The sequence below is a fragment of the Myiozetetes cayanensis genome, unplaced genomic scaffold (genome assembly GCF_022539395.1).
Source record: "Myiozetetes cayanensis isolate MyiCay16 unplaced genomic scaffold, myiCay2020 scf15, whole genome shotgun sequence".
In the NCBI taxonomy this organism is placed as follows: Eukaryota; Metazoa; Chordata; class Aves; order Passeriformes; family Tyrannidae; genus Myiozetetes; species Myiozetetes cayanensis.
This window is the reverse complement of record NW_026087159.1, coordinates 13,855,398-13,868,845: the sequence shown is the minus strand read 5'-3', so window position 1 is coordinate 13,868,845 and position 13,448 is coordinate 13,855,398. Positions and strand designations below refer to the sequence as shown.

Below are 13,448 nucleotides of genomic sequence, written 5' to 3'. Positions count from 1 at the left end.
TGAATGCAGCCAGCCCAGCAGTTCCTCTGCCAGGGCCTTCTGCCCTGTACCCTCGGTGTGCTTGGAGTCTCCAGCATCGCTTGCTGCCGGCCCTGGTTCTGTGCAGTGCCACCCAGCCCCAGCGAGGTTTGGGGGTGGGAGCAGCTGTGGGGACGTGGTGCAGGTATCAGGCTCATCTGCTGCCTCACCAGGGCCTCCTTGGGCTGGAAAAGTCTTTCCTGCATTGCTGAGCAGGGAAAAATGCACCACTTGATCAAAAGGAAGCAAAACGAAACCGGGAGACTTACAGAGAGCCCTTGTTCCAGCGAGTCTGTATTCACGATAATGGGAGCGGGGTTGGCCTGTGAGGAGACAAAAGTGGGATGTCACCAAGCTGAGCGATGAACCCAGCCCTTCGTGGTGCTCTGCCTCTCCCCTGGCCATGCCACCACAGGCACTCCAGGCCAGGCAGCAGAGAGGAAGGGCTCTCCTCAGCCTTCCTTCAGGTGCCTGAGAGCCCTGGGACAGGAGCAGGGCCACGGCATGGTTCTGGGAATTGGTCCCCTCCTCAGGCCTGATGTGTCCCAAAGACCCTGTGGCCTTGGCTGCTGGGAAGGAGACAGTGGAGACTGGAAACTCTCCCAGCCTTGTGCCAGAATCCCACCAGAACCAACATTTGCTTGAAATTCACACTACTGAGGGGATAGGAAGTAGGAGGAGTAGGCAAAAAGAGTCCTTCTAAGAGAGGGATATATTGCCAGCAGATCAGACCTTCAAGCACCTTCCAACAGCTGCTGCCCCCTCCTAAGCACAGGGACAGGATTTGGTCCTTCATCCTTGTTAGTCCTGGGGAAAACTCTCTGCTTGGCAGCCTCGGCTCATCTCCCACAGCACCACACACATCCCCTTCTCCCTATGAACCTCTCTCCAGACCCCTCCTCCTGGGCTGCCCTCTGCCCCTCGGCTCGCTGCACATCGCAGAACAGACTCTCGCAGAGGGCAGCTCAGGCAGGAGAGGGCAGGGAGGGTCTCCCGGCAGAAAGGGGACTGGGGAAGCTGCAGTGCCGGTGGCTGGAGGGAGGGGGGCGGCCAGAGGAAGGACAGGAGGGGATGGCCGGTGATGGGGGATGTGGTGGCTGGAGGAGGGATGGGATGGGAGGGGATGGCATGGCTGGAGATCTGGAACGGGGGCGGCCAGAGGAGGACCAAGGGTGGGCAGAGGGACGAGATGGGACGGGACGGAGGAAGGGGTGGCTGGAGAATGGGGGTGACTGGACGGTCGGGACAGGGGGGCCGAAGGAGAGACAGAACGGCCGGAGATCAGGGACAAGGGAGACCGGAGGAGGGCCAGGAGTGACCGGAGGGACAGGACGGGATGGGGGTGGTGAATGTAGGGCCAGGCCGGTGGGCAGGAGGGAGGGGGCGGCTGGAGGAGCTGTCCAGCACTGTCGGCTGCTGAAGGCTCGAGGTTCCGCTGAGCAGCAGCCCCTGCCCGGAGCGGAGCGAGGGGCGAGGCAGCCGGGGAGGCGTTTGTCTCTTGACAGGGAGCGGGAGGGAGGAGCGGCCGAAAGCGAGAAACTCAAAATCCCAAGGCTGACGTTCCTCGCCGGCACGCAACGGAGAGTGGTGGGAAATCTGGAAGGTCAGGCGTGAGCTGGGACTCGCCACATCATCCCGAGGCTCGTGAGGAGAACAGCAGCCAGAGTGAGACACGCAAAGAGACACGAGCTACAAGGGGAGGTGAAGTGAGCCGTCTGCCGTAGGGCATCAGGAACATCGGGGCCAGCGAGTCAAGGTGTGGGCTAGTGCAGCAATTAACAGGACCCACTGTCTGTCCATTAACAGGTGTGTGGGACTGTAGAGCCCAATGGCCTGTGAGTCTGGGATATTTTCACAGGAGCTGGCTACCTCCTTATTGCCCTCCTCCGGACTTGCCCATCCCTGACTGAGACCAGCCTCCTCACATAACCCAGCACGGTAGCCCCTTCTATCTCCTGTTTTAGCTCATTGTATTTCTAGACTATTCACTCTCCTCAATTCATAGGTGGGAGAGTTAAGGGTCGACCACACCGTGTTTTAAATCTTGTCCTGAAAGGTTCTGCTCTCATACAGATGGAGCAGGAGGTAGTTAATTTGATTTATTCAGATGCTTTCTGATCTTTCCTGCAGCTGTAACTATTGGTTACAAAATCATAGTTTTTATGGCAATTAAATCTCTTACTCGGCCAAATACGACCACTTCCAAGCACTGCTGCCAAACCCCTCCTCCACACATAAGAGAATCACAATTTTCAGGTTCAGTGTCTTGGGATCTCCAAGGCCCAGAAGCAAAGTTAAACTGGGAATATCCCCTCTCTGGCAGTATACAGTCCTTGTATTTAATCCAGATAATTTGTGAGATAGAATATATTAAACCTGGCACGGGCTTTTATTAGTCCCAAGTGCAATTCTAGGAAGGGATTCCACATCTCAAGGCAAAAAAAAGCAGCTCTTCTACTGCCAGCAATTAACAAACGGTGGCACATCAAGGTTCGAGCATCCAGAGGCCAGCTCTTATTAGATGAGCTTCCAGGAAGGATGCAGAAGAGGCAGCCTAAATGAATGTAGCCCATCACGTGCCCCATGATTTATAACAAGAATTCAGCTCCACAAATGAGGCTTTGGATCCCTCCCAGGGAGAAGTGCTGTGTATCATAATGTTACAGAGGCTTTTGCAGGTCCAGCCCAAGTCCTCCACTGAGCCCCACTGCACTCTTTGTTGAATTAATAATAGCCCAAAAAATCACACATCACATTGCCTCGCTCACACAGTGGTGAGCCCTAAGGACATATTTTGTTTAGCCTGCTCCCTGCACACTGAGCATCCTTTGCAGCCATTCCACACTAGTGATTTTTTTACATCTCAAAATACTGCTAGGAGCACAATTTCCCACTCAGGCTCCAGATGGGACCCAGGAGATACCGAATGTGAGTGGCTGCTCTAAAACAAAGTCACACGTGGTCAGGAAGAACTCAGACCAGGAAATCTCCATTTGCCTCCTGCAGTCGGCTATTCCAGCTGCTACAAGAAAGGTGTTCGGACATTAGTTCTGACTTCCACTTGCAAACATTCCAACATTTGCACCCTGCTGGTTCTACTGAAGGGTCAGACCAGACCTAAGACCATGAAATAAGCAGAGGACATGACAATAAAAAGCTTCTGCTCCCTCTGCCAGGCAGGCAGATGTACCGAGCAGCTCTGCTAGCCAGAGGAGAGAGAGAGCGTCATAATTTTTTTGCTGGGCAGCAGGAACGTGCTGGTGAATTAACCATGCCCTCAATTCTATAGGGAATGGTAAGTAATTTATGCCCTAAGGAGCAGGGGGCTGCTGCATGCAGCGAGGAGAGGGAACAGGGCTGTGCAGTCAGATCACATTCAATGGGGGCTGTCAGATCTCTTCCATCTAAACCCCTTCATCACACTATTATTTACCAAGCCCTGTTTGTGCTTGGGGGGGTTTACAAGTGGAAAGAGAAGATGTCCAAACCCTACAGTGCTCACTCCATAGCAGCAGGATCACCAAAGCCCAGCAGAGCTGGAGGGGCCCTGAATTCCCTCCATCAGACAGAGGCACAAGGGGTTGCACAGATCCTGGGTCTCAGGGGATGGAGGCTGCGGGGACTCGAGGACCTTCGGGAGTGAGTGGGGTCACTGCACAGATGCAGAGAGATTGATCTAGGCACAAAGCCAGCGAGGCAGAGGACAGCTGTTAGGAAAATCTGGGCAGCAACAGGAGTCAAGGGGAACGGTGGTGAAGGGGGGATGAAGTTTGAAGGTCAGGATTCAAGAGCCTTCTGGTCTCACAGGCGCTGGGAGAAGCAGTGCCTTCCATTCACTGAGCTCTACACAACAGTCCTGGTGGCAGCCACAGTCCAGGTGCTGATGGAGTGAGCAGCAACCTGCTCCATGCAGTCCCCAGCAAGGGGCTGGCTCCCTGCAGCCAAAGGGAAGCTGCAATTACAAGAAAATGGAGCAGGTCCACCAGCCTGCTGCTGAGGGCTGAGTCCTGCCCTGTGACATTTGCCCAGGGACTGCTCTTAGTGCTGGCACACAGGAGCTGAACTGAAAGTTCAAGATAATCTCCCCAGAACTGAAATTCCAAAGCTTTGCCATAGCTTCACATCCTCCACAGAGCCAGCATGGGGGCCAGCCCACAGAGATCAGGAACTATGTGTCTCCTCCAGGCAAAATACACATGCTAAAGATGTCCCAGGCCAACAGCAACTGGACTGTGCCCACATATAAACCCATTTCCACCTTAACCAGCAACAGGACTCAAACAGGAGCCAGCACAGCTGACAAATACCAGGCCTAACATGCAGAGCTGGTCTCTGCAGGAGGCTGGTGTGCCCAATGTGTTATGCAGGAAGGAATGTGCAGGACAGAGTGACTATTTGTGACACTGGGCTAGTGCACGAGAAGCAAAGTACTAACCTTAACTCCTTTATTTCTGCAAATTACCCAGATTGGATCAGACTGAAAAGTCAATCTGTCTTTTAATACGCTTTGTTTCATACCATCTGAGGCATAACAGTAGCACTCAGAAGGAAAGGGCTCTGGAGATAAGTGAAATTCAGTCTTTACATCCTTTTAAAAGCTCTGAGGGGCAAAGGCCACAAGTGGGGAGACGCCCAACAGAAGCATCTAATCAGGGTGGACACTGAGCTGCTTGTAGTACAGCTCCATCTGCTTCGATTTCTTTTTTAAGGGTGTTAAACCATAGAGAAAGCTGTGTATTTACAGCTCTGGAAGCAGCTGCTGTGTCTCAGGACCCCACTGTGCCGGGTGCTAGCTGTGAACACGCAGGTACCAGCCCTGGGATGCCGAGGAGTGGTGTGATGCTGCTGCGGCAGTGGGGTCGGCTGCAGGATGCCCGGGCACCAACAGGCTCCTGCTGCTGTGGGGAGCGGGTTTGCACCGAGATAATGAGCTAATTTCACAGCAACGAGCTCAGGTCCTGCCAGCACAGCACACACGGGCAGCCCATGCTCGGCGCCACTCACCCTGATAGGCACTGACACGCTCATCTGCCTTGTGCCAGACTTCCCTGCCCTGCGCACACGAGCTGGTTTTCCCAATGCTGGGGCCACCTCCTGCACCAACCCAGAGCCCAGCATGTAGCTCCCAATGCACCTGAGCAACCCGTGGGTGTGTCTGAGGTCAATGCAGGACAGAAACCCACTCCTGAGGCTCCCTGTGCCTGAGGCAAGGGAGGGGATGAGTCCCAGCTCTGGGCAGGTGCCTGGAGCAGAGAGGGGCTGGCACCGTCTCTCCAGGCTGCTCTTGGACCCTCAAAGACGCCCTTGGCTTTCACCTGGCCGTGCCCAGGGAAGCCACCTCACAGACCTTCTGTCAAAAAGCGATGCATGGCACATCCCTTCCCAGACTGAAGCCTGGCTCCCAGCTGGCCCATGAGATGCAGGGCTTTTCCTACATCTCAATACCAAATCCAGGTTTCGACCTCCCTTCTCAAGGGGAGAGGTACCACACTGCTGCCAGGGCTGGTCCCATTCTCACCGATCCCTGTGCTCATCTCTCTTTGCTTTCATGGGCTTTCATGGTGACCAGAGCTGAGGATGCTTGGGAACATCACGGGCTGCAGACCGGAGGGAGAGCTGATCCCTCAGGGTTCCCAGAGGCTGGGACAGCGAAAGAGAGCAAAAGAAAACCAGAAGCTTCTGGAGGCTGAAGAATTTTTTGGCCAGAGATGAGTCTCCCTTCCCTTTCACTGGGCTGGATAAAGTAAGTCTCTCTGCACTTTTTCTCCCCCCACTGCAAGAGCAGCTTGTTGGCTGACACGGTTTGGGCAGAGGCAGGCACACATGACCCGACGGCGTGCCTGCACGAAGGGGAGCAACAGGCTGAGCCTGGCCCTGCCCTCCTTCTGCACAGCTCAAAATGTGCCATCAACCATGCAAGAAATGATGATGGGGCTGACTATGGAGCCTGTGAGTGACCAGAACCCTCGCTGTCACTCCCATCTACCGAGGCACTGGCTGCTGTCCATGCCCCTGTGCTCGGCTCCCAGCCAGCATGGGTGGGCTGCAAGCAAGATCAGCCCTCCTCTCCAGGCTGCCCCTGGGAGACATCCGAGCTGGGCCGTTTTTGGTGGCACGAGCAGGCTCTGGGGCCGTGGCAGCAGAGCCCCTGCACCAGGGCTGCACCTCGGCACGGGCTCAAAGCACCCCAGCCATCCGGAAACCGGGAATGGGGGACTTGAAAGGTCCCTGGTCACAAGGATCTTTGGCAAAGCCACTGAAGTGCCCAAAGTGTAATGCGAACACAAGCAGCTACTGAGGGTTTAATCTTTGTTTTGGTGCCTTTTTTTTTTTTTTTTTAAAGAGTAAGCTTAAATAGGGACTGGAAAAAGCCTTCACTCAGCAGGGAAGGAAGAAAGCTTCCCAAACAGAAGCTCTGTGGAGTCTCAGTTTCCATTTAGAAACCATTAAGGCCAGCGTGTTCATAGCTGAAAGTTAGACATCCTGTTCCAGGCTCAGCCCTCTAAAATAAGTGACCCAATTTGCAGAGGTGCTGGGCTTCAGTAGCTTCCCTCTGACCTGGTGGTACCAAATAAAATTGACTTGATTCCTTTTTTTCACAGGAAGAGTTGTTATTCTCTGAAAGAGGCAATGCTTTTATCTTCCCCTCAGCAAAATACATATGTATAGGGGGAAAAAAGAGTGAATAAGGGACAGTGTTAAAAAAATTAAGATTTCTTTGGTTCCTGGAATTCAAATATCCTGTTTTCTTCTCTTCAGTAAGTTCCAGTGCACACCTGGTTAACAAGTGTTAAGAAACATGTTTCTGTGGGAAAAAAACAAACCAAGATCTGCTAACAGAGCTTCAATCTAAATTTCAGTTAATACAAAGGTGACAAGAAGGTATCTGGGGCCTGGTCTGGTGTGCTCTGAAGCACCACATGGTCCCAAAAATAATTACACCCTCTGAGCAGTTCCTCAGCAAGCCCCATCCAAGTGAGCTCTGCAGACTAAACCGTGAAGTTCATTTCAGATTCAGGCATTCTGAACTTGTTAAACACTGTATTAAAAGTTTTCATCTCCAAGTCCCCGATACACGCTCACAGCATATTGCTGGATTTGCAACGAGGGCCCTTGAGGGCTCCCTACATCATCCCATCTTCGCATGTGCTAAAACCAGCTGCGAGCATTAACACAGCCCACTGCACCCACAGTGCTGGCACAACCTCCCAGCAAGGGCTACACCCATTCCTGAATCACAACTGCAGTGCTGAGCCACAGGCACGCTGTCGCTCCTGCCATCACCTGGGGTTTGGGGTGGCAGGCAGGGCCCCACACCCCACCCCACACGGAGGTCCTTCTGCCCCAGCACGGGACCCAGAGCCCATGGTCCCCTTGGAGAGCATCCTGCACGGAGCTGTGCACAGCAGGGGCCCGGCACACAGCCACAGCCCTGATTACGGCCTGATTAGTCTTAATGACTTCCTCTCTCTAAATGAGCGTTCACAGCTATGGAAGGAGCGGAAGCTTCTCTCCTCCCATAATAGCACACGATGTGCTGAGGGGCTTACCCCGAGCACGGCAACCCTCCAGGGACAGGGACAGCTTTTGCTTCGCTACCACCTCTTGCCCTCCTCCACACCCAGGGTGCTTGGACTGGACCTCTGGTATGGCCATCCCCTGGGTTTCCCTCTCATGCAACCCCCCACGGGACCCTCCACCCTTGAGTACACCCCAAGGATGGCCAGCAGATCCTGGCTGAAACCCTGGACTGGGCTCAGGCAAGTCCCACTCATGTAATGCCCAAAATCATGGCGGAAGAGCCAGGTAGAAAGCGCAGCCATGGGGGCACGGGACATCCCTCCAGCAGGGATGACAGCAGATGCTGCTGCGGTGGGACCTGAAGGCCTTCCAGCCACTCCCAGGCTCTTCATGAGGAGAACTTCCTCCACACATCCCTGCTGAACCTGTCTGTGCTCAGCCCCGGATGCCTCACCAATCCACTCCCCACCTCTTCCTCCTCCTCCTCCTTCTCCAGTAGTGTGGCAGGGCCACGTCCTCCCATTTTTGGCAAGTGTTTTCCTCTTCTTCCACCTGTTGCATTTATGGGGTATCTCCCACTTATGTGTCTTCAGATGCTGCCTTTACAGCAGCAGCAGCTACACCTCTACTACAGCCTGTTCGAACACCAGCTCCAACACCTCTCTCTGTGATGTTCTGGGGGTCCCTGCAGCAGCTCAACACCCCAAAAACCAGCAGCAGGGTGCAGCTCTAGGGCTGTGGTCTGTGCATGTGGGCTGGCTGGCAGGCAGCAGTTGGTAATCCAGCTGGAGAGGAGCTAAGCTCAGTCCTTCAACTCACTTCTCTAATTCCAGTGTTATCCCTCGCTGTATTAACGGGATGAGTCAACAAGAACAAGTGCACAGCCCCTGTCCAAGGGATTCACATGCTCAAAGAGAGATGGAAAAGTCTTACAGGTGAATAAATAAACTAAGGAGACAAATGTCCTCAGTTGTCCACTCCTAAATGAACTCAATATGTTTTGCGAAGGAGCACTGAGAACATCTGACCTTCCTCAGCCCAGCCCAGGGTGGCAGCAGGACATGGGATGATCCAGGATGGGTGAGGGGAACTGGCTCACTCATCATCCGTACGTTAAAGCTTAAGTTTCCCCAGGAGAGGCACAGGGAAGGAGGATGACTTTATAAAGCATAATCCAGGTCTTGATTCCAGCTGGGGGGCAGGAAAGGAACATCAAGACCATGACAAACATCGGCTGCTTCCCAGGTGTGTGGGGCAAGGGGCCGAGGGCGGGTGCGAGGCTGGGTTTGGGGGAAGGAGAGCAGCTCAGTACCTGGTTATAGCAACTCAACTGGGTGATGACGGCAGGATCAGCAGATGGAGATGCCCAAGAAACAAGCTGAGAGGTGAAATCAGATGGAGGGGGATATATTAGGAACAGACACGCAGATTTACACATCGTCAGTGAGGAGGTGACAAACAGGTCTTTGGAAGGGGAATCAAACTCTCACGAGGGAGTGGAGTGTGATGAGGAGTGTTGGAGAGGGAAGACTCTCTGGGACTCCGGCTGGCGGGAGGATGTGCTAGAAAAAATGCTGGAGGTGGGAGGAGGACAGGGGGACCACCAGTGACCAGAGAGCCGAGGCTGAGGAGATGGATGGGGTCGGGATCAGACGAGCACTGTGTTCAGCAACGGAGCCAGACGCGAAGGGCAAGTTTCACTACAGTTGCATCTACATTTAGGTTGCCAAAAATACCTTTCACAGATTGGCTGTCTTTAATTAAAAGGATGTCTCCTGTGCTCCTGGCACGATACAGAACTCATCCTGCCATGCGGGGCTCTGTGTGGAAGCTCTGCGGGGCGGCTTTCCCGCGGGACAGCTCTTCTTTTCCTGCATCCTCCCATGTCCTGCCAGCGCAGGGCAGCTGAGGCAGCGGTGCTCCCCTGAAATGCCCCTCCACAGTGCAGGCACAGAGGAAAGAAGGAAAACTTCACCCCCTTCCTGTTTTGGCTTCTCTCCTTCCCTCCAAACACGGAGAACGCCTTCCTCCTCTCTCCTCCTCCACGTTTCAGTGCAAAGATTTAGCTAATTTCTTCTATGAATAGCACGGGAGTAGCCATAGCAACATCACCCTGCCAACCTCACCACCTCCACTGCCTCCGTGTCCCCGGCACCCTGTTCCTCTCACCCTCCCTCGCACCTCCCCAGGGAACATCTGGGGCTTCAGCCATTTCCCACAAAACAACCTGCATTTGGCTTCCCACCTGTCCTCTTGGTGCTCTCCCTCCTTCCTTCCAGCCATACCTGCTCGTCACTCAGAAACCCAGTCTGAATCCCTGTGGCTTCTCCAGGGCTCTTCCACCTCTGCCACCCATGTCCCAAGAGATAGGAGCCCCAAATCCAGCAGCACCCAAAGGCTCAGCAAGGGCTGCCCTGTGCCCACCTACTGCAGGTAATTTCCCAGGACACGGGATGAACGTAACAAGCAGTGTTTGTGTATCCAAACCCATCAGCGAACATCAGTGAAACTCTCACTGCCAAAGACAGGCAGGGAGGACCTGTCCCACTCCTCCACCTGCCTGGCCATGGAGCACCTCTGCCAGGGGTGGGGAACACACAAGCCTGGCACGCTCCAGGCACTTGGAGGTGGTCAGGGACTCAATGTAATGCTGCCCTAACTCCCCTCTGCATCCTCCTGAATCCCCAAGAGGGAAAAAGGGACCACAGAAAGAGGGGCAGCAGGATTTCACATTTCTGGCCAAGCAGGGCCAGCAAACCTGGGGCAGCCCTGGGGGCAGAGGGCACTTCCCAGCCACATGCCAGGGAACTGCAACTGCCCTTGGCCCCTTCCCCAGACACCCCAAATGCACATGAATACTCTGCTGAGACCCTTGGGATTCTCATGGGGGGGCCTTGCTCTGGTCACTGTGCCCAGCACCAGGGACCTTGGAGTGAACTAAAACACAGAACTGGACATTCCCTGTGGAAGGGAAAAGCATTGGCTACTTCCAGAGCCTCAGCACACGGAGCAGTGCAGGAGAAGGGGCTTGGGCATGGCCAGGCAGCTGAGCACCCCTCTCCTGAGAGGCTGTGGGCGTTCGCTGTGTGAGAGGAGTGGTTTGAGCAGTCTGCTCCTCTAGTGCTGTGCATCAGGGATGCTTCCCTGGATCACGCTGCCGTTCCTCCCCCAAAAGCCAGGAGTCCTCCTGTCACCCCAGTCTGGCAGGGGAGGAATTGAGTGCCCCACCAGAAAGCAAGGGGGGGACAAGGAGGGCACAGGGCCAACGAAAGGGATGGTGATGGAAACAACAGAGGACAGCAATGACATCAAGTGCAGGGACCGGGAACTAATGGACGGGAAACATGGATAGATAAGGGAGAAGAAATGGAAGAGATCTCAAAGGGGAGAAGAAAATCAAAGCAAAAAAAGATGAGAAACATAGAGCTCAGAGATTTTCCCCCTTCCTCCAGTGAGGATTAAGGGTTCTCAATTACTGGCACTGCCTGAGCAAGCTGATTTGTGTCCTAGAGAAGGGGAGAGGCAGGAGGAAAGAACAGAAGGGGCATTGGAAGTGGGAGGAGGTGCAGGTTGACGTTGGGACCACGCCGTGTGTTGGGCAGCACGTGTGGGCACGTCTCACGTGCCGTGGAGCTGACAGAGGGTGCCATGATGTCAGAGAACATGCACCACCATATGCACCTGGGAGCACGCTTCTGATGGTGGAGCACCAGCATGCGCCTCAACTCTGATTGTGTGAAGAAGCAAGGGGAGGAAAAAAGGTGGGGAAGCTCCTCAGGAGGTGAACAGATCCCTGTTCTCCCGGGAAAGCCTCCTGGCCCGCGCACTCCTTCCCACCTCGGCTGCTGGAACTGCTTCCAGGGACAGGGAGCTCATTTAAAGGGGCAGCCCTGAAAAATGGCAGCCCTGCCTCTAGCTGAGGCTCTCCTGGACACAGAGGCTGCCTGTGGAGAGACCGCTTTGCATCCGTAACATCCAGCCAAATCCACCCAGAGCTCAACATCTCCCGGAGCCAAACCCGCCTGCCTGGGCACCAGCCGTGCCTAGACATTTCCGTGTTACCACCTTTTGTCCCTCTGCCCACCACTGGGCTGGGAAGAACATGGACTCCTCATGGCTCAGGCACTTTGCACCCTTGGATCAGAAGCAGAGCGTTGCCGAGGTATTTGCTGCAAGGCTTTACTCATTGCATACATTTGCTCCACACCAGGGAGCGACGCTGCCTGCTCTGATACAGGCAGTGCACATACCACACACGTCATATTCTACATGCAGACCCTGCTAAGCTCACATAGCCTCAAACACTGGCATCCTCTGTTGCTTGTGATGCCGTGAGGAGCTTTGATTTTTTTTAAATTTTTTTTTTCACGTTCAGAGAGGCTAAGGCAGAGCAGAGAATCCCAACGCGGACTTCCCGAGCAGCCCAAGCTCCATGGCAGCACCACAAAGAGACAATGATTCCCCTTCCACCATTGCAAAAACATGAAAGGCTCCCCTGCCCAGGCTGCCACGGCAGCAATGCAGCTGGCATCACTTCCTTCTCACACTGCTTGCAATTGCCTTACCAGGAATCCTGGGCCAGACCTTTCATGCAAGCAGGAGTAGAAAGGAGAGAGCAAACCTGCTTCAATTCTCTGCTCCTGCCCAGCTCCCCGAGCTTGCTGCTCTGGATGGAGGGAAGGAAAGAGATAGTGAAGGAAAGATGGAAGAATGCTTGCCAGGAATCAGCAGGCGAGAGAGAGCTGAGGCTGATTTTGATGCAAAGAGTGGTAGAGAAAGAAAGTAGGACCAGGCTGATAAGAAAGGTGGCTGGGGTTTTGGGTGCCTTCTGTAAATATCATCTGAGCTATCAGTTTTGAATCTAATTATTTCAACCAGAGCTACAGACGGAGACAGTAATGAAGAAAAAGCAGAGGAAGGGAAGAAGAGGGTTGTGTTTGCCGAGGAGAGAGGAGGAGAGAATTCCCATTGATTCCCGTGTGTCTGCCTGCTACAGCATCTTGAAATAATAATTAGAAGGATCAATAAGAAATCATGTGAGGTTTGAAGATAATGAATGAAAGAGGCAAGAAGAAGCAAACTGAAATGCCTTTCTCTCAAGCAGGGTAAATTGTTTTTCAGGCAGGGTCTAGCCTCCATTTTAATGCTTTGCAAACAGATCCAACCATTTTCTAAGCTGGCTTGTGGGTTCAAAACAAGACTGGTCTCTCCATTTAGGGGAGAAAGAGAGACATAGCCTGAGAATGGGTCCTGGAGAACACTAATAAAATGAATGTGTGTGGGAAGAAATGGAGGCAGTGAAATGGGGCAGAATGCACACAGCACGCCAGCGACCAGAGCAGGGTTACGTAATAATCTCGGGGAGCAGGGACGTAGCAGCAGAGCGAGGAAACCACAACTCAGTGGAGAGTGGGTGACAGTTTGGGAGCGCTGGCAAGCAACGCTGCGAACCCACGAGGCTGCCCAGCGGGCAGCACGCACCATGCCTGCTAAACACAGGATGACGGGATGCCCTTCATGCTGCCAGGGCTCCAGGCAACGGCACCGCGAGCAGCACGGACCTCAGGTGGGGTGTCCAAAATACATCATGCCCGACGCCCACCTTTTGGCAAGCAAGATCCATCTGGCCCAGCTCGGCCCTGGGGAGGCTGTTCCAGTGCTGAGCTCCCGCGCTGGGCAGCACCGCGGCAGCCAGCCCGAGCACCGGCAACACCAACCCGACCGACTCCGACGCCAGCCCGAGCAACGATGGCCAACCGCAACAACGCCGGCATCCAGCCCCGGCAGTGCCAGCATCCAGCCCCGGCAGTGCCAGCATCCTCCCGCGACGCCCCGGCGGTGATGCTGCGCCCTGCCACGAACCCGCCGCGGACCCCGCGTTACCCCGACAGCCGCCCGCCCCGTCCCGT

General features: G+C 54.4%; 1 protein-coding gene across 9 annotated transcripts in view; it reads right to left on the bottom strand.

Annotated features, from left to right (window-relative positions):
- DLG3 (discs large MAGUK scaffold protein 3) overlaps positions 1 to 13,448 on the bottom strand; it is a 73,145-nt gene that overhangs the window by 36,248 nt on the left and 23,449 nt on the right. For 7 of the 9 annotated variants that reach the window (XM_050310704.1, XM_050310703.1, XM_050310705.1 and 4 more), the window contains one exon: positions 288 to 341. The exons of the other annotated variants lie outside the window; for them this stretch is intronic. In XM_050310704.1, the coding sequence (XP_050166661.1) occupies positions 288 to 341 (54 nt within the window). The remainder of the gene's footprint in view (positions 1 to 287; positions 342 to 13,448) is intronic. 9 annotated transcript variants of the gene reach the window in all.